Here is a 21,714-nt window from a genome sequence, read left to right as displayed (position 1 = left end):
GAGCTGCAGGAAAGGACTTCGAGTTCCTCCTGTGCTCATTCCCCTCTTTCTGTAATTTGAGGAAGCGCCCTCCCCCTCCACACTGGACTGCCAGGACTTGGTGGATAATCACTACAGCTGCAACACCTAGGAGCTACTTTAAGAACACCCCCGAAAACTTTTTAAACTAACATTCGCCTCTTGAAAAAGATCACGGCTTTTCTGATGACTCAGTTAGCAAGATGCTTTCCGCATGGGTGTTCTGGTTCAGGCTCTGCTCGCAGGTGAGAGCGTACTCTGTGCTGCCTAGTAAACTCGATGTGCGTCCTATGTTCTGGGTCTCCCAGAAATCCTCCTGAATCCTGTACTCCTGTTAACACCCAGGCCCACAACGACTGCCCTTCCTTTTTTTTTTTTCTCTCTTTCTTCACTAAACCTTCAAGTCTTTCACACTTTCTTAGAAAAGGATGATGAAAACCACCAGCTTAATTCACTGTGTACTGACTTAAAAGACAACATGAAGATGTGTTTATGGTGATCCAGACAGTCTCCCTCTTCAGCAAGTCGGAATCAGTGCGGTTTTACTGTATACATTACATTGAGCTGACTTTATCCACGTTGGAAAAAAGCTCAGTACACACAGCTTGTTCACCAAAGGGGAAGTATAATTAGTTAAGAAAATAACTTCAGCAGTAATCAAAGAATGGTTAAGTACGTTCCTCGGCACAACTACCCCAAGGAATAAGAAGGGGTCATTAACGGCAGCGGACTTCCCGAAGGGTGGCCTGGGACTCTGGCCCCCGTCAGTGGCTACCCTGCAGCTCTGTGGGGCAGGTGGACAGCGGCAGCCAGGACTGCAGTTCTTTCCTCCTCTCTCCTTCCCCACAGCAATTCCTTAGGGGCATCTTAGGATGCTGAGCACCAGGGAAGAGCCCTCATATTTCTGTCTTGGCTCAGTTTCTTCCCTGTTGCTTCCTGCTCGGCTTTGGGCAAGTTATACTTCTTTCTTAGCCATTGCACCGTGCCCAGCACACAGCAGACAGTCACAGTGTCATTCCCTTCTCCTTCCATAGAAACACATTTTCACTTAGAATGGAAGTCAGTAGAAAATGCAGGTTGGAAATTCTGATTTTTTACTTTATAGAGAATCTCCTAAGAATGTATCTGTTTTGTATATAAAAGGAGTATCTCTAACCCCATGTGAATACTGGTCTTTCCAGAAGTCAGGCGGTTAATTCAGGGCCTGCCTTTTGGAAGGGATGATGTCATTGTTTGGGCTTTGTATTTATGTCTCCAAGGAAACTCAATAATGAGGAAATACAAACTAGGTGTGTAACTACACTGACCTCAGATAAGCTGGGGTGTGGGCTAGCCTTACATGAATGAACAAATCCTTTAGTTATAGATGAACTCTGCTCTTACTCATTCCTCTGTTTTAGAATGACTGGAAGTGGAAGATTCTGGAAAAATGAGAGGTGGGAAGTTTTTCATATGAACAAAGAATTACTGGAATCAAAAGAAATGTATAGTCAAGTTAGATGTTAAAGTGTTGGAGATTTTTTTTTTAATCTGAAGAAAACTACCTTCAAAAGATTAATATAGGTACTCAGATTATATGTTTAAGATGAAAATTCAAGTATAGTACATATAAAAAGTATAACTAAAATGTAAGCATTGCCTTACTGAACTGGAAACTAGGATTTTAGATAGACCACATTAAGACAAAATCATTCCTTACATATTATAAAACATATAAGGACTTAACACATTAAAACAACATTTATAGTAAATCTAATGAAGTGGCTGAGAACTCCCTAGGAAATTGGAATTGACTGTGGCATGTTGTAAATTGGTTTGCACAACTGCCAGTTTATAGACTGAATGCCATTTCATGAACTTTCCTTAGAGGGGCTGTGCAGAATAATATGGTCATGTCAGTTTTGAAATGCCAGATGCAAAATGATCCTTAAAGTGACTCTTAGGACTAAATATTATTTTTATTAATGGGAAAAATTTTCTGTGACTGCATTTCTGACAGTTTAATGGAAGACATTTGAGAAAATAACCATTCACATACAACCACTCAATTTACCCACACTAATGTACCCAGTGAGCTCAATTTCATACAAGTTTCTGTTTTAGGTATAAAAGGTAACTAGCTATATGTTATCTTTTGATTATACCTCAATACACCATAAAAATGAAACAGTGTCCCGAATTTAGAAAAAAAAAATTAAAGTTCAAATCTTCAATTGGGGCTAAATGTATAACAATCACAAGCCAGTCTAAAGGGAGTTTTCAAAAGCCATTATTGACTTACCTACTAACATACCACTAACAACTCATTAATTTATCCGAGAGACACACTTTGTGAAAAGTAGCATATCAGGAGTGAGGAATTTTACAAAGATGTTCTAAACATTCTTCTCTACGTTTCTCCCCTTGTTTCTAAAGACTACCCATTCACTGTAGATAATTTAGGAGATGTAGTTAAAGAAGAAATACAATCGCTTATAATCTATTATGTACAAATATGGGATCTCAGGACAGTCTCCCATCCAGGAAATTCTATTTGGCCAACAAATTGTGCATTGACTCCCTATCACATTTTCCAATATGAACTACCACTTTATTTTAGTAATTTTAAGATCTCACTGTAAGAAAACTAGAGATTCCCATCCTAAGGCTCTTGGAAACCAGGCAGTGGGTCCCGGGACCCGGGGTGGGGCGGGGTATGTCTGGGTTTACTACTCAATTTCCTTGTAGTTCCTCTAGGCTCTAGGCCTTCTTTTTGTCCCTGGCATGATTCGTTTGCATCTGCAATCCATAATGAGCTGAGTCAGCACCCCAGTTTTGCCGTGGTTCTGCCACCCTGTTCTGCACAGGAAAGCTTCCACCCGCTTCCCGTATCCCCTTCCTACCCGCTGTGTCCAGCAAAGGCCCTGGCGTCACTGCCCTGGGGTTTTCCAGCCCCTTCCTCCCACAGTTCCCTTACGGGAAGAACCAAACAAGAGCCAGGTCCCAGCAGTGTCAGCGGAGGGCCCTCCCCCTGCGTCCTATGCCCTGCCTCCAGGGCAGGAAAAACGGGAGTGTGCCTAGCGGTGTCAAAAGCAGAAAGGCCTCTGGGTGCTGAGAGCAAGGGCCATGGTGGGCAAGTACTTACTTGGGGTTCAGAGGCTAAATTCATCTTGTATGGGTGACGTTTCCCTTCCTCTGTCACCAGAGGAGACCAGATTTTCTGTTCAGATCTGCAACAGATTGAAAAAGCTGTTGTTTCATGCATGCTAAGTAAATATACTAAAAACGGAGTGGGAAAGTGTCCCCTCTTGCCCGACTGCTAGCCTCTGAACTAGCACTCTGCCCGCGCCTTCCCCTCCATTTTGCTATCAGTGTGATTTTCGGAAGCACCAACCTCATGACATCATGTCTGATGGCTGTGTGCGCTCAGCCCTGAGGGATTTCCCAAGCTGCTGTCATTCTTCCAGCCTCATCCTCCCCCACTGCGCTCTGGACCGCTGACCCAGCCACACCGGCCTCCTCCATGCTCCTGGGCATGCCTGATGCCGCCCCACCTCTGCTCAGGACGGAACAAGCTCCTCTATCTCATCCAGTGTTCCCGATCCAGACCAGATAACCAACTTGTTCGTGAAGTGTGTCTGGACCAAACAAAAGTGATGCCTCCTTTTCTGAGCTTGGAAAGGATTTCCTTATACCATTCACACAGCAACTCTCTAGGTCTTGTCTCAGTTTTCATTAGTGTAGCATTTTTTCACTCTTACGGGTAAAGAATATTTGTACTTTTTATTTTCAGAGTGCCCAGCACAAGGCCAGATATATACAAGATGGAGCTATTCAATGTGTTGGTAAATGGATCAAAAAAATCAATTAATCTGTAATGAATGAATGTCTTGAAGGAGAAGATGTGGACTGAGATAGAAATGGAGACAAGAATGAGGGATAAATGTGCTTTTGAGGGGATAGTAATAGTGCACCTCCCATGGGGGTAGGGCTCTGAAGTGTACAAGATGGTTTTCATTTCATTATACTGATTTCACTACCTCAAAATTTTGGTTAGTTGTGTTAGGTCAAATGAAAATGCAAATATCTTAGAGAAAGATGCCCATACTATGAAGAGCACTGTGAAAATTAGAGAGGAAAATGAGCAACCTGAAATTTCAGTTCCACAGACCTCTGCCTGCCTACACCATACAAGGCACTGAGCTGGGTGGGTAGGGGATCCTGAAATAGGTGAAGTGGTCCCTGTCCACAAGCAGCTTCCAGTCAACCAGAAATGAGCGAGTGTTTCCACGGGCCTCACCTGGTTACTGTGAGAGTCATGTTGTCTGTGCAGCCCTTGATTTTGTTCTGAGCTTCCAAGTGTGTCATATTGCTGGTATTTTCCCCATCGATGGCTGTGATTACATCTCCAACACATAAATTAGCTGTAGCAGCCTTGCTTCCGGGAGTGACCTGGAAAAAAGGAGAGGAGAGCTGGCTTAGTTACCATCTGTCTCCAAGGAAACCACTGGATTAAGTATTCACTAATGTGGATCAAAGCATTTAAAAAGGAAAGAAGGCTAAAATCATAAGTTTCAATAATAATGATCCTTTATAGTTATGTAATACATTACGGTTTACAATGAGTTCTTTTCTATATACCATCTCATTGGATCCTTACAATAACCTTGTGAAAAAGGAAGGCAAGTATCCGACCCTATATTGGTCCCCATTTTAGATACCAAGAAACTGAGGTTTAGAAAGATCTGTGACTTACCTGGGATCACCCAACTGATACATTACTGTATTACTAGTCATCCAACTATCAATAGTGTAATACAGAGCCAGGACTCAAACCCTAAAGCAGACACAATGTTCTTCCCACTGTCTCTTGCTGCTTCCCTAAAATAAGTCACCAATTTAAAAAAAAACACACTTAGAGAACATTATGTACAGAAACATCCTATTTCTATAAAAATCTTAATATGCTATTTACACACAAAAATATTGAGATCTGCATACCAAACTTCACAGTATTACATTTCTGTAATGTTTTTGGTTTATACAATGAGCTTGAATTACTTCTGTAATTGAAAAAAGCAACAAAGAATATTTTAAAATACAATAGTATAGGTTTATACTGGTTCATTTCCTCCTAGCCAGGAAATTGACTATTAGGGTTTAGCCCCTTTGGGTGGCTGATTTACAGGCCAGTGCTTCTAAAACCAGTGGTTCCAAATTTATGGGCAACCAGTGCTTGGGGGAAGCCAGCCAATGACTGCAATGGGTCATCAAATTCATCTGCCTAGTGAGCATTACACGTGACCTGAATAAATATCAAGCTTCACGTGGAGATGTACAACTGTCTTTCAAGTGAATAGACGCTATTGTGATGAACAAAGTATGAACTCATTTTGAAGTAGTACTAACCTCAGAGATGTTTTTTACTATTAGGTATTTTCTAAACCAAGGTATACTAAAAATAGGACCATCATCCCAAGGTCAGTCCATGACTTTGACATTAAGAGACCTTCCTTGATGAGAAGTCCAAGCCCTCCAGGAGCAGAGTACGCCCAGACTCCCAGCACCCACAGGGCTCTGGCCTCACCTTGGAGAAGGCCCTTGACCCCTGGGAGCCCAGTGAAGAAGATCTTATGAACATTTGAGGGTCTCCGTGAGGCTGAACCACAGGTAAGAGGCCTTTCAAGACATCAAATCAGGACACAAGGCTTATATCCTGAGCCTCCGTGTCTGATGCAGTTTTCAGCAGCCAGTTTCCAATCAGCCCTCGCCAAACGGAAAACACTGACCCTTCTGAGGTGGGCTAGTGTGATGGCTGCTGTCATGGCCATCCCCCCCATCGGTACCCTATCCCCACAAAATAAGGGGTGGATGACTTGATCCTTGAGGTTCCTTCCGGTTCAGACATGCTATGACTTTATCAGGCAAAACTCTCCTGGAATGTAGCAGGATGTGGAAACCAGTGCAGAGATCCTGACCTCCTAACCTTCCTTTCTGGCTTTCCCATCATCTGTTTACCAGAGATCTGGCCTTTAGAAAACAAAAGTCCCCAATCCAAGGTTCGGATCTTCTTCTAATGCAACCACTGGGAAAAGATATTTTATACAGGCGAGCGTAGGCCGCACTCCTTTCATTTGACTTCGGGGAGTTAGTTCTGAGTCACCCAGTATGTGCCATAAAGACAAATTCCTCTCATTTTCTGCCCGTCTTCCCGAGAAGACTGACCTGGTGTGACTTCATGTATACTTTGCTTTCTCTAAAGAACAACACAGACCCCTTGTTTTACAAATGGCCCTAAGCATCACTTTATTGGGGATGAGCCATGGTTCTGGGTTGACAAACTCTGTCTCCAGGGAGAACAGCCTGATTGAACTCATTTATCACGACCAACTCTCATGGTCTTAAAAAGAAGTCCCCTTGGATAAAATCCAGAATCACTAATGAGGTTCCTCAGGACTGTGCCATTCCCCTACTAAGCTCTAGCTACAGGGCCTTCCTTACTTCTTTCCCGCCTCAGGGCCTTAGCACCTGCTGTAGCCTCTACCTGATTAACTTCTTGGCTTAAATGACCCTTCTCACAGAAGACTTTCCTGAACCCTCCAATCTAAGTTACATCCCTTGGGCTTCCCTGGTGGCGTAGTGGTTGAGAGTCCGCCTGCCGATGCAGGGGACATGGGTTTGCGCCCCGGTCCGGGAAGATCCCACATGCCACGGAGCGACTGGGCCCGTGAGCCATGGCCGCTGAGCCTGCGCGTCCGGAGCCTGTGCTCCGCGACGGGAGAGGCCACAACAGTGAGAGGCCCGCGTACCGCAAAAAAATAAAAATAAGTTAGATCCCTTGTCAACCTTCCCCCCACCCCCCCCCACCCCGTCAACATTTTCATACACTCTCTTCTTCACGGCACTTGTCAGTTAGGTTTGTAAATCTATTCTGTGGGTGTGTTTACATTGTGCTTGAAAGCGTACTAAACAGTAAGGTGAGAGCAGGACTTGTCTGCCTTTTGCACTGTGGTATCCCCAGTGCCTAGCAGTGACTGGCACATAGTAGGTGCTCAATAAATATTTGTCCAATGAGTGACTGAATCCAAAATATCTAGCGGTTGTTAAATATGTAATCATGCTGCTTCGTTCCATCCTTTAAAAAAATGACGATTTCAAAAGGAATCAAATAATCACTTTCCCCAGCATTGCTATCCTGGACTGGGACCACTCACAAAACTAAAATGAGGAGATGGGGGCGGTGGGGGGCAAAACGCCTGAGAAAATGAAAATAGAAATTTCCTTTTACTTTCATATGCTCAGCTGCTAAGAACTCTGGAATTTCCAGCATTTGGTTCAAACTGTCTTGGAGGTGAGGCATTTCTGCTAAGTACATCCCGACAGATCCTGGACAAGTTAGAACCAGTCTTAAGAGCCCTGAGTCTGAGTAATCAAGGCCTGGCCATCCTATCTTTTGGTCTGATTTATTTTTTAAGCCAAATTAATGGGGAGCCAAAGGAAATCTCAGAAAGTTATAAGACAACATCATTAGGTGAGGCTCAGATGGAATCACACATAAATAAAGTCCACATTCTTTTATGAGCTGTCTATTTCTGGGGGGAAAATGGATTTAAACAAATTATGGGATTTGCGTTTTACAAAGCTCTTTCACGTACATTCTCCTAGTTGAGATAATAATGATGATGACCTCACCACCAAGATATAATTTTTCAGATGAGGAAATTGAAACTCAGAAAAGCTGTGACTGACTCAAGTTCACACAGCTAAAGGTTGGAGCCTGAACTTGAAACCAGATTCCCTCATTCCAAATTCCATTCCCCTTCTGCTTTACCACAATGCCACAGGCAGAGGCTCCAAACCCGACTGTCAGAGCCAAAGAGAAATCCAGAATTGAGCAGACTCATCTGTTGTGGCCTCAACACAGGGAACTGGAGTGTCGCAAACTCCTGCCAAGGCCTGGGTGCCACTCGCCATCCATCAGAGAACCCTCTCCATTGGTCTATGCTGAGCTGGGGCCCAGTAACTCCTCCCCTTATAAAATACTCAAGTCAGAACTGAAAAGCCCTCAGAACAGAAGGCCTGTGTCTCCAACTCTGGTTAGTTCCCATCATGAATGGAGGACTCCAAACCTTACTTCACACGAACTATTCATCACAATCATAGCAGTATTTATCGGTTAATGAGTGCTAACTATGTGTCAAACACAGTTTGTTTGGCAAGGGTAGAATTTCCCAGTCCTCCTGAGATACTATCAGGTAGCCAACATTATTTGCATCGTCATGGAGAAGGAAGTGGAGGAACAGATTGACAGCTGGTGAGTGGCGGGCTCTGGGGCTCCAAGGTCCGTCCACCTAACCCAGCACGCCCCACTGTCTGTTCTGATTTCCTCCTGACCGTCAAATTCCATCAGAACCGGCTCAGAATGGAATCAGCTTCAGTTTCTAGAAGTCCTATACTCTCCTCCAAAGGGACAGGCCCATTGATTAGTTCAATGGACATTCTCAAAAACCCTCTTCCAGCTTTTTTCCCCAGGGACCATACAGCTTGATCACACAACTCTCGATGCCTGAGAATAAATGGGGTTAGGCACAATTTCCACTAATGAACAATCTGCCATCTTCTGCAGAATTCATTCATGCCTCTCTCACCCTTCGCACCCGCAGGCAGACACTTTGCTCAGAGTCCAGTCTGTACATCCATCCTATACTGCATCATTAAAGCCTGTGCACTGCCGTCAGACTTCTAAACACAAAAGAAGGTTCATAGAATGTCACTAAATGGCGCAGAATAGGACTATGGTGTGGCTCTCCCACTTTCTTCGATTTACATCTAAATAAATATTGCTTTTATACAAAACTGGATGCATACCCTCTGGCCGCAGCATATGAAAAGATGACTTTCTTCCCCCGTATTATGGCATATACCTATTTTATCCCTCCTCTGTTACCTCTTTCTTTCATTCATTCACTCATCGGATAGACATTCCTTAAGTCCATTCTCAAAGACAGTGTAGCTTATTAAGATGTGGCTACTGAAGTTAGATGACCAGGGTTCAAGTCCCGTTTCTGGTGCTTGTGAGGTAAGTACCCTTGGGTGGGATGTTTCACCTCTGTGTGCCTCACTCTTCTCACCTATGAAACAGGGGTGATAACAGTCCAGGCATCGAAAGGCTGTTGTGAGGATTACCTGAAATGATTCAGGCAGAGCACACTGTCAAGTTCACAATCTCCTGGGGCAGACAGGTATGTACAACAGCTGATGCTAGAAACAAGTAAAGAGGCAATGGGAGCCTAAAGGTGAAATCAGGGCAGGCTCCATGGAGGGGGCATTGTTTAAAACTGTGCAAAGGCACTACAGGAGGCAGAAAAGAGCATGGCAATTTACTGGAATAGCAGGTGCACTGGCACAGATAAAACACAGGAAGTGAAGGGAGAGGAAGGGGAGGAGTCTGGAGATGTAAAAATAGACCAGGCTGTAAGGGTTCTGTCATTTTCTTCTTAACAAGACTGTACTTTATCTGGAAAACAATGGGGAACAACAAAGGAGTTTAAACATAGCCTCTGACTCAACTGCCCAGTTGCTGCCAAGAAACAACCAATGAGCCCTAGCCCTGTTGAGATTAAGGTGACTGTATTTGTCAGATATTCCCTAATGGCAGTTGAGAGAAGCAGACCCATTCGAGGGGTCGACAATTCAGCCTCTAGGACAGCCATTCTGAGGCTGGCTTCCCCTAGAGGACTTGTCCAAAGGCATTTCTACTTAAAATTACGTGTTTGATTGACAGCCAGATTGGGTTCCTTTAACTCCCTAAGCTCAAGATTGAAAGCTGGAGGAGGCCCATGAAATGAATCCAGTCTACAATCTTGGCTTTTCAAAATTGAAATTACTCTGCCCCCTTTAGCTGAGGCAGACACTCTCCATTTTGTCAGTTCTCACCGTGCTCTACTGCCCCCAACACAGAAACCTGGGACCAGCTGCCATTTAGCATCTTTCTTGCAGCTGTTAATTTTTCCACTACCTCACCCTTGAGTCAAAACTCTTTTATGTTGTCTCCGAACCCCTTCATGCAAATGTGCTTGTGACCACTGACTTAGTTAAAAAATTATATGCAGAAATGTTTTATGACTAGGACTACAAGACACCCTGGTTTGCCCAGGATGGTAACAGATTTTCCCAGCTTAATTATCAAAAGCACCCCATTTCATTTTCAACAGTGTGTTTCAGTCTGGATGATAAATTGTATTGCCACTCTTTTGACAGAGATGGGGGTTTTAACCAAATACTTGTCAAACAGTTTAAACAGTTCTGAAGCAGCCTCACCCCACACCACCAAGGGAAAAACTGTCCCTGTTCAAAGGTTCTCTGACTTTATTCTGCAGACAGGAATACAGGTCAATTTCCTGAATGTTCACAGAATGTTGTTAACCTTGACCCTTGGAACTGGCATCTAAACTTCAGACCAGAAATTGACCTAGCTCGCCAATAACGCAGGGGGAAACTGACATTGGCAAGGATGAAGCAATGGTTCCCAAACAAGTTGGTCGTCAGATCCTCTCAGGTTTTAAAAATATATATAAATAGATCTCTACATCCCACTTCAGATCTACTGAGGGGAGTCTACACCATCGGTCCCCAACCTTTTTGGCACCAGTGACCGGTTTCGTGGAAGACAATTTTTCCACAGATGGGGTGGGCGGGGTTGGTTCGGGCAGTAATGCGGGCAGTAATGCGAGCGATGGGGAGCGGCAGATGAGGCTCACATCCTGCTGTGCGGCCCGGTTCCTATCAGACTGCAGACAGATACTGGTCTGAGGACCGGGGGTTGGGGACCCCTGGTCTACACAGTGTGACCCAGGAATCTTTATTTTTTAAAGCTTCCCGGAAGATTCTGATGCTCACTAGGTTTGGAAACATCAAGGGAGATGCTGACCAGCCTTTTTCCCCCAAAGGTCTCCCTGAACGAAGTTAACCAGGTAAACAAAAAATACGTAGAATCTAAGATCTCAGCGCCTCCAGAGACAACTTCATGGCTTACATTCTATTAAAATGCATAAAAGGCCCTTAAAAGAAACATCCAGGGACTTCCCTGAAGGCCCAGTGGTTAAGACTCTGCGCTTCCACTGCAGCGGGTAGGGGTTCCATCCCCGGTAGGAACTAAGATCCCACATGCCGTCCGTGGGGCGAGGCCAAAAAAAAAAAAAAAGAAACATGCATTAGAATAGTATTTTCCTATCTCTTACCAAAACAAAGAAAAAAAAAAATCCCCTACAACACTGGTCAACATCCTTGAATGCAAATGGAGTACTGCAGAAGTTATTTCATTCCAGATGCCTAAATAACTTAACATGGTTCCTATTTTGCCTCCACCAGAAAACTTACAGCTAAATGTAGTATGCAATTACATAAACCACCTCATTGAAAGGTCCTGGCACATCTCTTCTTCTGTGTTCCAAATTTTTAATTTATTGATTGATGGCTGCGTTGCGTCTTCCGTGGCTGTGCGTGGGCTTTCTCTAGTTGCTGAGGGCTTCTAATTGTGGTAGCTTCTCCCATTGCGGAGCACAGGCTCCAGGCGCACAGGCTTCAGCAGTTGTGGTACACGGGCTCAGTAGTTGTGGCTCGCGGGCTCTAGAGCGCAGGCTCAGTAGTTGTGGCGCACGGGCTTAGTTGCTCCGCGGCATGTGGGATCCTCCTGGACCAGGGCTCGAACCCATGTCCCCTGCATTGGCAGGCGGATTCTGAACCACTGCGCCACCAGGGAAGACCCCAATTTTTTGTTACATCTTATGGAGTGTGTTCTTTTGTTTGAAATTTTGTAGCCATGTATTTTGGTGCTATAAATCACCTTACAAGTTGGGTGTATTAATATTAAATAATGATAACAATAATTTTTAACATTATACAAACAAGACTGGAATAAAGAAATTTGGAATTCACATTCAATCTCAGTGCCATGCACCTTTAGGGACAACCTCCTTCAAACTAATGGCTGTGTCCAAGTATTTAGGTATAAATGTTTTTAAAATTTTTATTTATTTTTGGCTGCATTGGGTCTTCGTTGCTGCGTGCGGGCTTTCTCTAGTCGCGGCGGGCAGGGCCTACTCTTCATTGCGGTGCGCAGGCTTCTCATTGCGGTGGCTTCTCTTGTTGCGGAGCACAGGATCTAGGTGCATGGGCTTCAGCAGTTGTGGCACGTGAGCTCAGTATTTGTGGCTTAGCGGGCTCTAGAGCACAGGCTCAGTAGATGTGGTGCACCGGCTTCGTTGCTCCGCGGCATGTGGGATCTTCCCAGACCAGGGCTCGAACCCATGTCCCCTGCATTGGCAGGCGGGTTCTTAACCACTGCACCACCAGGGAAGTCCCTATTTAGGTATAAATTTAAAGGACTCTGAGCTGGATGACAAAGCAGAGCCCCGCTCCTGCAGTATGCCACTTAGATGCGTAATTTGAACTCTCCTTAGTCAGACTTCTGACTCAGTTTGTTTGCGGGCCCAGGCTACGGCACAGACTTTGAAGCCACATTATAGAAACAGAAGCTGTATGAGCTTATGCAGTTGGCTTGAAAACCCCAAGAATGTTTCAAAATGTTCTTGGTTACTCCATAACCATTTTCTTAAGAAAATGAGGCAATGAAGTAGTTCAGGTCCAAGTAGCTGAGCTATGCCGTAATCCAGCTTCACTTCGCACTCGCTGCAAAAGGAAGCTATTAACGCTAAGGGGTGGCCGATCAAGGAGACTTATTGCTCTTAGTCTGAAAGACCAACCATCATTTCTTAGGTAGGAATATAATTAAAAAGCAGATAGCAAAGTAGAATACTTTGACTAATTGATCAAGAAGTCATCAGTCTCTCAAAGGTCCCGATACAAGTCCCAGTGAATCCCGTGTGCTTTTAAACAGCCCCAATAACAACCACCCATAACCCAAATCCTAACCATTCACTAAACACATAACCTTGGGCAGTTACACTCTCCATTGCTTCAGTTTCCTCATTTATCAAATAAAATTTATAATAGGGTCAACCTCATTTGTTGCTGGATTAAATGAGGTTTCATTTGTAGAGTTAGGACAATGTCTGGCCCATAATAAGCATTCAATACACAGTAGCTACCACTAATATATTTTTTTAATAGTACCACTGTATCCTGACACCTTCTATGTGTTAGCCATAGTGCTAAGCTCTCTCTAGACATCATCTTAATCCTCACTACAACCTTTGAAGACAAGGACTATTATTCCCGCTTTACAAATGAGAGCACTGAGGTTTCAGAGGCGTTTAACCCTGCCTGAGGACATACAGCTAATATAGGGACAAGACAAGGTTTGAACCTAGATCAGGCTGATACCGAGACTTCATTTTCCCATGACATCAAGATGGCTTTAATTCTTGATTTGCTGCATTAAAAATAAGGCAGAAAGTACAAAGCAGTGACATCCAAATAGTTCACCATGACATGGTAATTTGATTTTTAAAAATGCTACACGAATGGAAAAATGTCTGAAAAGTTTTGCAGCAAACCGTTAAACAGTGTTTACCTCTGAGAAGTAAGATTGGGGAAAGGTGTTGGAAGGCTTTTACCTTGCACTGTCCACATTTTTATATTATTTGATCTTTTATAATAAGCACAAGGGTTGTTATGTAAGTTTTTTATTGAGGCATAACACACATACAGAAAAGGACACGAATTGTAAATAAACAGCTGGATGGATTCTCACAAAGAAAGCGCACCCATGGAATCAGCACCAAATAAAGAAACAGAACATTACCTGAACTTCCAAAGGCCCCTCGTGCCTCCTTCCCATCACTAACCTCCTGGCAAAGGTTACTGTGATCCCAGCCTTTAACACTATAGATTAATTTTGCCTGATTAATCTTATATAATTGCAATGATGTGGTATTTATGCTTCGTGTCTGCCTTCTTTCTCTCAACATCACATGTCTGCCTGTCTGATCTATGTCATTGTGCGTGGTTGTAATTCCTTCATTCTCATGGCTGCAGTGTTTCATATCATTATTTATATGTTTATAAATACATTTTTATATACCACCATTTATTTCTCCATTCCACTGTTGTTAGACATTTGAACTGTTCCAAGTTTGGGGCTATCGTGAATAGTGCTGCTTTGAAGATTCTTGACATGTCTTTTGGTGCCATGTGGACACATTTCTATTGAGCAGTTAACTAGGAGAATTGTTGGGTCATAGGGTCTGATCACGTTCAGCTGTGGAAGTGTAAGTATTTTTTCATTTTTTATATGATTTTTTAAAGAAATGGATGTAAGTCATTGCTGCATCACCTGAATTTTATTTATCTGTATGCATTTGACAACTTTATCCTATATAGGTCATACCTATGTCCTATCTTCTTATCTGATAGACATGAGTAGTCATATCTATTAAAATTAGGCCGAGTCCTTGATCAAGAACCTGGCCTCCTACAAGACCAGAGTGTTCTTCGGAAAGGTGTTTTTCATGTTTATGGCATTTACTGAGAAGGCAGTGTACTACACATATGAAAATACACCACGGACCTCAGTCACAGATGAGCTCTCCACGTCACCCACGTCAGTGCTAATAACAGTCACACAGGGTGCTAAGTGCCATACAGATATTACCTTTCTCGTCTGAGGTTTTCATGGGTATATTTTGTTCTGGACTTGGTTTGGCCGCCACTTTGCAGGCCCATCCTTGGCTGGGCAAGGTGGATCTGTCCTCTCCCTGGTCATCTTCATTTGCCATAAAAACTGCCCCCAAATCCCCTCCTGGCCACCTACAGAGGCTTTTCTCTGGCAAAGCATCCAATTCCTCAGCTCTTCTGTTCTTCCCTGCCCACACGGCCATGGAATCCTGTGGCTGGTCTGTCATTTCTCCCAGGTGGGGCCACGGCTTCTAGCTTTTCAGGAGAAACAGGAAGGGGAGGTGCTGCCCTCTAGGATGCTCTGAGCTCCAGGGGCACTCAGGCTGAGGCCAACCCAGCCAACCCCCATGGGCATGAGGGCCTCTGGGGTGAGGAGCCCCGGAGAGTCCTACCCCTCATGTTGATGACTGCCCCGCCATTAGCACTTCTCAGACCTGGGTGCTGCGTAATATTATTATCAATGAAATATTGACAGTTACAGCTTATCAGGGGGCAGAATACTGTGGTTGAAGCTGGCCTGGGAGTCAATCTGTCTGGCTTCAAATCCCAGCTCTTCAATTTACTGTATGTATTGTGTGTCCTGTGTCCCTGTGTCGTGGGTTGTGGGGAGTACAGAAGAAGATAATGCAAGTGGACACCTAGCACAGAGCAGCCATTCAAAACATGTTAGCTACTGTTAAAACATTATTATGACATAGAGGTTAAGGCTATGGGCTTTGAAGCCAGACCGCTCAGCCAAATTCCAGTTCTATCCACTCACTACTGTATGACAAGGGCAAAGTACCTAATGTTTCCATGGCTCAGTTTTTTCATCTATAAAATGGGTATCTTAATTGTATCTACCTCACAAGATACTTGTGACGATTACTGAAAGACTATGTTAAGCTCTTAGAACACTGCCTGGCATATAAAAAGTCATATACAGTTTAACTATGGTCATTGCTGCAAGCCAATCAAATAAATAATCTCACACAAATCTTCCAAGTGTAAATGGAGGCTCTTGTGATTAACATAAGAGTCATTTGAGCATAGATATTCACAGATGAATAACACAACCCAAATTCATCTGAAAACATTTCTGAATTCATGTTACACTTTCTCATCAACTGGTGGTTGAAGGTACAATTAATGTCATATGAGAGGTTGGGACACTTTTTACCAATAAAAAAAAGGGGGGCCCTCATATTCAAAGGGTACAAAACCACTGGTTTACTTATTTATTATTTTATTTATCTTTACAGAGAATTGAGCCCCAGAGAAGGCACGTGACGTACCTGGGGTCACCCAGTGTGGTGTTCAGGACTGGAGTTCAGCCTGAGTTCCTGCCCTGGACACTCTACCAGGCACCATACAGAAGTTCTGGAAGCTTCTCCAGGCTCTCCTCTGAGACATACTGGAAGTCAAATCATCCTTTAAAAATTCATTTTCTGACATAGCCTTTTGCTCATTTTTAAATGAGCCTTTACCTTTTCCTTTACAAAGAAGTAGTTCATTCACTGAAAAAATTTGTAAATTCAAACAAATTACCTAACCTATGGGCACTGAGCTTCTCCCCTGTAAAAGGCAAAGAATACTCATTTTCCTCTCCTCCAGGGAGCAATGGCAAGGTACGGCCTAGGGAATGAGCATAGCTTGGAAGCCACTCCTAACTAGTCGCAGCACAAGAGCAGTTCTGGTGCTTTCCCCGGTCCTGATCAGCGTAGGAGAGTGATCTCAGGGGTTAAAGGATAACGTCCTCTCAATTATCTGCCCTGTTGCAATACCTTAACACCATTCTCCACTCTCTCCTCCTCAAAGACAAGCCAGCAAGGTTGGCATCCAGGATTTTAGGTAAGGGGCAGGGTCTCTGGTCAAAGGGACATAACATGGCTTGGTGAATTTCATGCCAGTAGGCTCAAGCATTCACTTCCAAGCCATTCCCTGTAATTCATCCTCTTCCTCCTCTCCTTAGATCAGCTGGAGCAGCTAATATTTCCCAGGTGATCAATTTCACAGAATGAGGGAGTACAGAGCAAGGGCCATTAATGCATAATGAGCCTTTATGGACAATTCTCACTTTTCACAATCTGACAGATAAGCCCTGCTCTTTCGACCTTAAGGACATGATGCAAGCCTACTTGAGTCTGGAAATGACACTCTTTAAAGTCAGAAAAGACCCTGTGACTACAGAGTATCCATTATTAAACACTCCTTAGGATACTTGAGCGAAAACCAGAGGCTCTTAGCAAAGGCTTCCCCAGGACTCAAGAGGCAAATGAGCAACTCCTCCCACCAAGAGCATCCCCTTATCTCTGGCCCCGCCCCTTCCTGCCTTTCATCAGTTGCTGGGAGAGGAAAAACGGTCAACATAAACTCCGCAGCAATTTTGGCCTGGCTGTGGATTCTCTGAAGACTTCCATGGAAAGCAACTAGAGGAAATAAGAAATTGACATGGGGAAAAAAAAAAAACATACCACAACTCAAGGAGATAGACAACTGTAGACCTGGAGCAGGAACTGACAGAGAAAAAAAATCTCAGAGGACAATTGCAAATGTGTCAGGAGTCCAAGGAGGACTTCAGGGAGTCCAAGGTAGAGGCTTAAATGAGAAACTGGTAAAAGGAAGAAAGAGAGTTTATGTCCATTCACAGTTGGAGAGCTGGATTGAAATTTTTTAAGTGTATCACAATAACAAAGATGAAAATATTGAGGAACAAAAGTAGCTATTCACACACACACAAATGTGTTCTGTTTGTTTCTGTTCAGAAACTGGCTAAAAACAAGGAGGTAGGTTAGTGAGCTGCTGAGGTCCTGGTAATGTTCTATTTCTTGACCTGGGTGGTAACTCTACAGGTCTTTATAAGCATTTGCTGTGCATTTTTAGTTTATGACTTTTTAATTTCACAATAAAGTTAAAAAAGAAAAAAATAATTTCAAGTACACAAGATTACAGAGTTATATCCAGGAGCTTTAGTAGTTTGACAAAAGAATGAAGCCAATACCAGAATAATTCATGCAAGGGAAAGCAAACATAGCCATTTAAATAAAAGGCACTCCTTTCCCAGCCTAATTTTATGGTTTGCTTTGGTGTGGAGACTCAAAGTCTGCATATACAAAACCATACCAAAGTGTATCTGCCCCGAATGATGAATCTAGCACACCTACCAACCAGAACGTGTGCATAACTCTGCAGATGCTCACACCTCCTCACTACTGTGCACTGCTTACAGAGCAATCTCACATACCTTAACTCACAGCCAATGGCTGGAGTTAGCCCCGTTGCAGAGATCAAAAAGGCAGCCACAGACAGTAGAAGACTCACCCCAGGTACAGCTCAAGTAAGAAGCAAAAATCAGACCTATACCAGATCTCAGACAGCTACCTCAGGGACCCTTTACGACAATGACTTTCCCATTCCCAGGAAGTTAGGAGGCCCATGTTTTTTCCATGTGGGAATAATGAGATGAATAAACAGGTAAATTACTGTCAGCAAGAGAATGTCACCTCCTGAGTCACTTTCACTTTTCAATTAAAGCACAACCCAGGGCGTTATAAAGATTAGCTTCCCTCACTAAACCATGAACACCTTGAGAGTGGAGCCATGTCTTCTTCATTTCTGGGACTCCAGGGCTTTGCTGTATAGTTTCTAGAATATGCTATATGCTCATGAGACATGTGCTAATAAAAAAATAAACAAACAGATGAGGGTACAAACTAAAGAATTCACAGTATTGTGTTTTCCACCCCATACCATCATTCCTGCACAGGGCCACTTGCATTAAGTCTTTTAAAACCAGCTAAAATGGCAGGCAGTAATTGCCCTTTTAATAGATGGCCAATATATTCTCAATTCTTCTTCTTTTTTTTTTTTAATCACCCCCACTCTGTCCCTCCAGCTCCAGCTCCGGCTCCTTGGAGGAAGCCATGTTCTCCAGTTCTTAAGAAAGGGTTTCATGTCATACATAAATTCAGAAGCTGAGCCGGCTGACAGGTTAATTATAGACACAAAGAGTGGGGACAAATGGACTATGAGGTAAGCGAGTCTAAATGTGCCTTCCCTGGATAAGCATTTATTAATAAGCCTGCAAAGATTTACTGGGCACAGCCAGGTTCAGCTCGGTGCCAGCCTTGGGGGCAGGGGTCCAGATTTGGGGAAGGCACAGTTTCTGCACTTGAGGAATCTGGCTGGTGGCTGGGAAGACAGCATGTACCTGCAAGAATAATCGAAGTTGTCCCTGGGGACAGCAGGTGGAAGACAGGGCCTAAGAACTGAAGCACCTGCCCCTTTTGGGAGTGGGATGGTCAGAGAAGACATGACTACACTAGGGCCCACCTGCAAGGAAATGTGGGTAGGACTGTGGCTGGAGAGAAGCCAAAGAGGAAGCCCCAATTCTTTTCCTCCTGCGCCTCCCACCATATTCTTTCGGGGGCTGGAGGCAAGCACCTAAGTCAAAAAGACCCATAGGGATATTCCCCTTCCCTCTCCACCCTCCCCCTCTAACAAAAAGGAGGAAGGTTCAGATGGCCGGGGAGGCAGGTCTAGGGTCATCTTCAGCAAGCAGATGAGCCCAAGAATGGAATGATAGGCCTATAAAAGCTGGGTACCAGAGAGTGTTTGCGCTCCCTTTTTTCATTCAAAAGAATTTTCTTGCCCGCCTTTTGGTGGCACATTGAATGTGGCAACTCTCAGTGGGACATCAACCTTGCCTTTAGCAAGATGACCAAAGCCTGGGCCTCCAAACAGTGAGTCTGGGTCTCCCTCGGGCTTCCGCTTTATTTGGGGATGATGGACCTGGTCGTCTCCGATTGAACCTGGGCCCTTCCAAACAGATGAGGACCCTCTGAGAATTTTTCAAGCACCAACTTCCCCCAGACAAACACATAAGGTGGGAACCCCACCGAAGCCCTATTTATGGGGGAAAAGGTCCGATCAGTTGGTAATCCCGAAATGCCAGGCAGAAATATGGCACGGCCATCTCCCGCGAAGTAGTGGAATGTCCAAGAGGGTTTATACGGGTTGGTCTGTTTCCAAAATCCCGCCATTTCTCCAAAAGGCATTAGAGAAGTAAAACCTGGCCGTGGATCAAGTCCAAAGAGTGAGAAACTAATTGTTTCGATTGTTGCGTTTAACCTCATTCGCCCTCCCCGCCCCCGCCCCAGTAAACTTCCCATCCTCTCCACCTCACTTTCCAGGTGGTTCCTGCTACTTCCAAACTGCTTTCCGCCGCTCTGCGGCTTGTTTAGAACGGGGAAGCGATACCTCCCAGCGTGCGGGATCTGCGGGGACCCTGAGCCTTTCACCCGCGGACAAAGCGCGTCCACGCGCCGGCCACGCTCCCGGAGCGAAGGCACGAAAACTGCGCCTTTCTGTCCCGCGGACGCGGTAAGTGGTGCTCCGCACCTGGCTGGCTCGCCTGGGAGCGCGGCGTCCGGCAAGCGCGGCGGGGGTTGCGGGCCCGAGGTGCGCGGAAAGCGCTCGGCGCACCTGGCGCACCTGGCTGCGCCGGCCGCCCCGGCTCCGTCCCGGGCTCCGGAAGCCGCCGTCTCCGACAGCGCCCGCGGCGCCCTGGCCGCCCCAGCTCCCCTCTGGGTCACGCCGCTCCCCAGCCCGGGATGGCCCCGCTCCCCGCGCGTCCCAGGCTGCTCTTACCCGGGAAATGGCGAGAGGCTGCTCGAAGTCCTTGCCCCCCACGAGGCGGAAGCCCCACGGTCCCGGGCCCTGGAGCGCTATTTGCTGCGTGGTCATGGCGCGGCGACGGCGGTCGGCGACTCCCGAGGACAGACGGGTTAGGACGCAGAGCGGCGCGCTGCGCTCCCAGGCAGCTGTCGGAGAAAGAGAGCGTGGCGCGGGCCCGGGGAGCCTGGGGCGGGCGGGAGCTGGGCGGGAGGAGGGCGGGGGCGGCTCCGCCCAGGCCGCGTCGCGGCCGCCTGCCACGCCTGTCCTCCCGCCCGCGGCCCGCAGCTGACCCCCGCCCCGGCGCCCGCACAGGGCCTGGCCAAGAGTCGGGCAGAAAGAGCCTGGGGTCAGCTCGGGGGGCTCGGGATCTCAGCAGCCCCGCCCCGGCCCCCAGCGCCACCTCCCTCCCGCGCCAGCCGCCGCCCGGCTGTACTCCCAGCCCCGCCGCGGGCGCTAGGTGAGGGGCGAGTAGGTTCCGGCGACCTCTAAGGAGACAAAGGTTGGCGCTTTTGAAAGAGTTTGGAAGTGCTGTACAAAGTCATCCCTTTGAGGTCAGCTCCATTTTCACATTTGTTTTATTGTAAACGACAACGATGTTTCAAAGGTGCTTTCGAGTGATATCGTTTGAAAATATGAAGCAGTCAGGGCATTTATAGCTCCATTTTACAGATGAATTAGCTGGGTCGGCCAAAGGTTAGAAGACCTGCCAGAAGCCACACAGCTTGTCCGTGGTGTAACTGGACGGTCGCCCAGGCTCCCCGTGTTAAAACCGCACACTGGAACTTTTCTAGTGCGAATGAGACCAACGTACGAAGTTGTAAGTGAACTTAAACACCTTCCTAGAAACCTTTCCCCCTGGCTGGATTCACTGTAGGTTCTGCCGTTCCCAACAATTCACACCTCAAGTTTGAGGCGGGCCAAGTGCGTGGAAAGGGAACTGGGTTGAGTACAAAGACCTGGGTTGCTGACTTGCCACTAGCCTCCTAACTGGGCTCTGCCCCCCTCCCCCTGGAGTACGTTCTCCTCGCCAGATCAGACCACATCTCCTTGTCTACTGGGTCCCCCACTTCCCTCTGAGTAAAGCTGTAATGCCTAAAATGCTTGTAGGGCCACCCACAGAATGGCCCCAACTCCCTCTCTGATCTCATCTCCTTGTGCTGCTCCCAGCCCACACTGGCCTGTTGCTTCTGCCTCAAAGGCTTTGCGTCAGGGCCTCTGGAATGCTTTTCTCCCAGACATCCTAAGGCTCGCCCTTTGTTCAGATGTCATCATCTCAGTTAGGCCATCTCTGAAAGCCCTATTTAAAACCTCCTCTCTAGAACACCCTGTCACCTTCCTCTGCTTTTATTTTCCCATTGTATTTATCACCATCTGACATACTCAATATTTCACTTATTTGTACTTCCCGGTCACCCCTAAGCATTA

At 45.6% G+C, this 21,714-nt stretch overlaps 1 protein-coding gene across 1 annotated transcript in view; it reads right to left on the bottom strand.

Annotated features, from left to right (window-relative positions):
- Positions 1-20,479, bottom strand: part of PDLIM1 (PDZ and LIM domain 1) — a 46,089-nt gene extending 25,610 nt beyond the window's left edge. The window contains exons 1-3 of the mRNA XM_065894063.1: positions 20,263-20,479; positions 4,298-4,449; positions 3,143-3,227 (exon numbers count right to left, since the gene is read on the bottom strand). Of these exons, the coding sequence (XP_065750135.1) occupies positions 3,143-3,227; positions 4,298-4,449; positions 20,263-20,358 (333 nt within the window). The 5' untranslated portion in view covers positions 20,359-20,479. The remainder of the gene's footprint in view (positions 1-3,142; positions 3,228-4,297; positions 4,450-20,262) is intronic.
- Positions 20,480-21,714: the final 1,235 nt, after the last annotated feature.

Source organism: Phocoena phocoena, chromosome 16 (genome assembly GCF_963924675.1).
Source record: "Phocoena phocoena chromosome 16, mPhoPho1.1, whole genome shotgun sequence".
NCBI lineage: Eukaryota > Metazoa > Chordata > Mammalia > Artiodactyla > Phocoenidae > Phocoena > Phocoena phocoena.
Note: the sequence above shows the minus strand (reverse complement) of the source record. Positions and strands in the feature narration are given on the sequence as shown.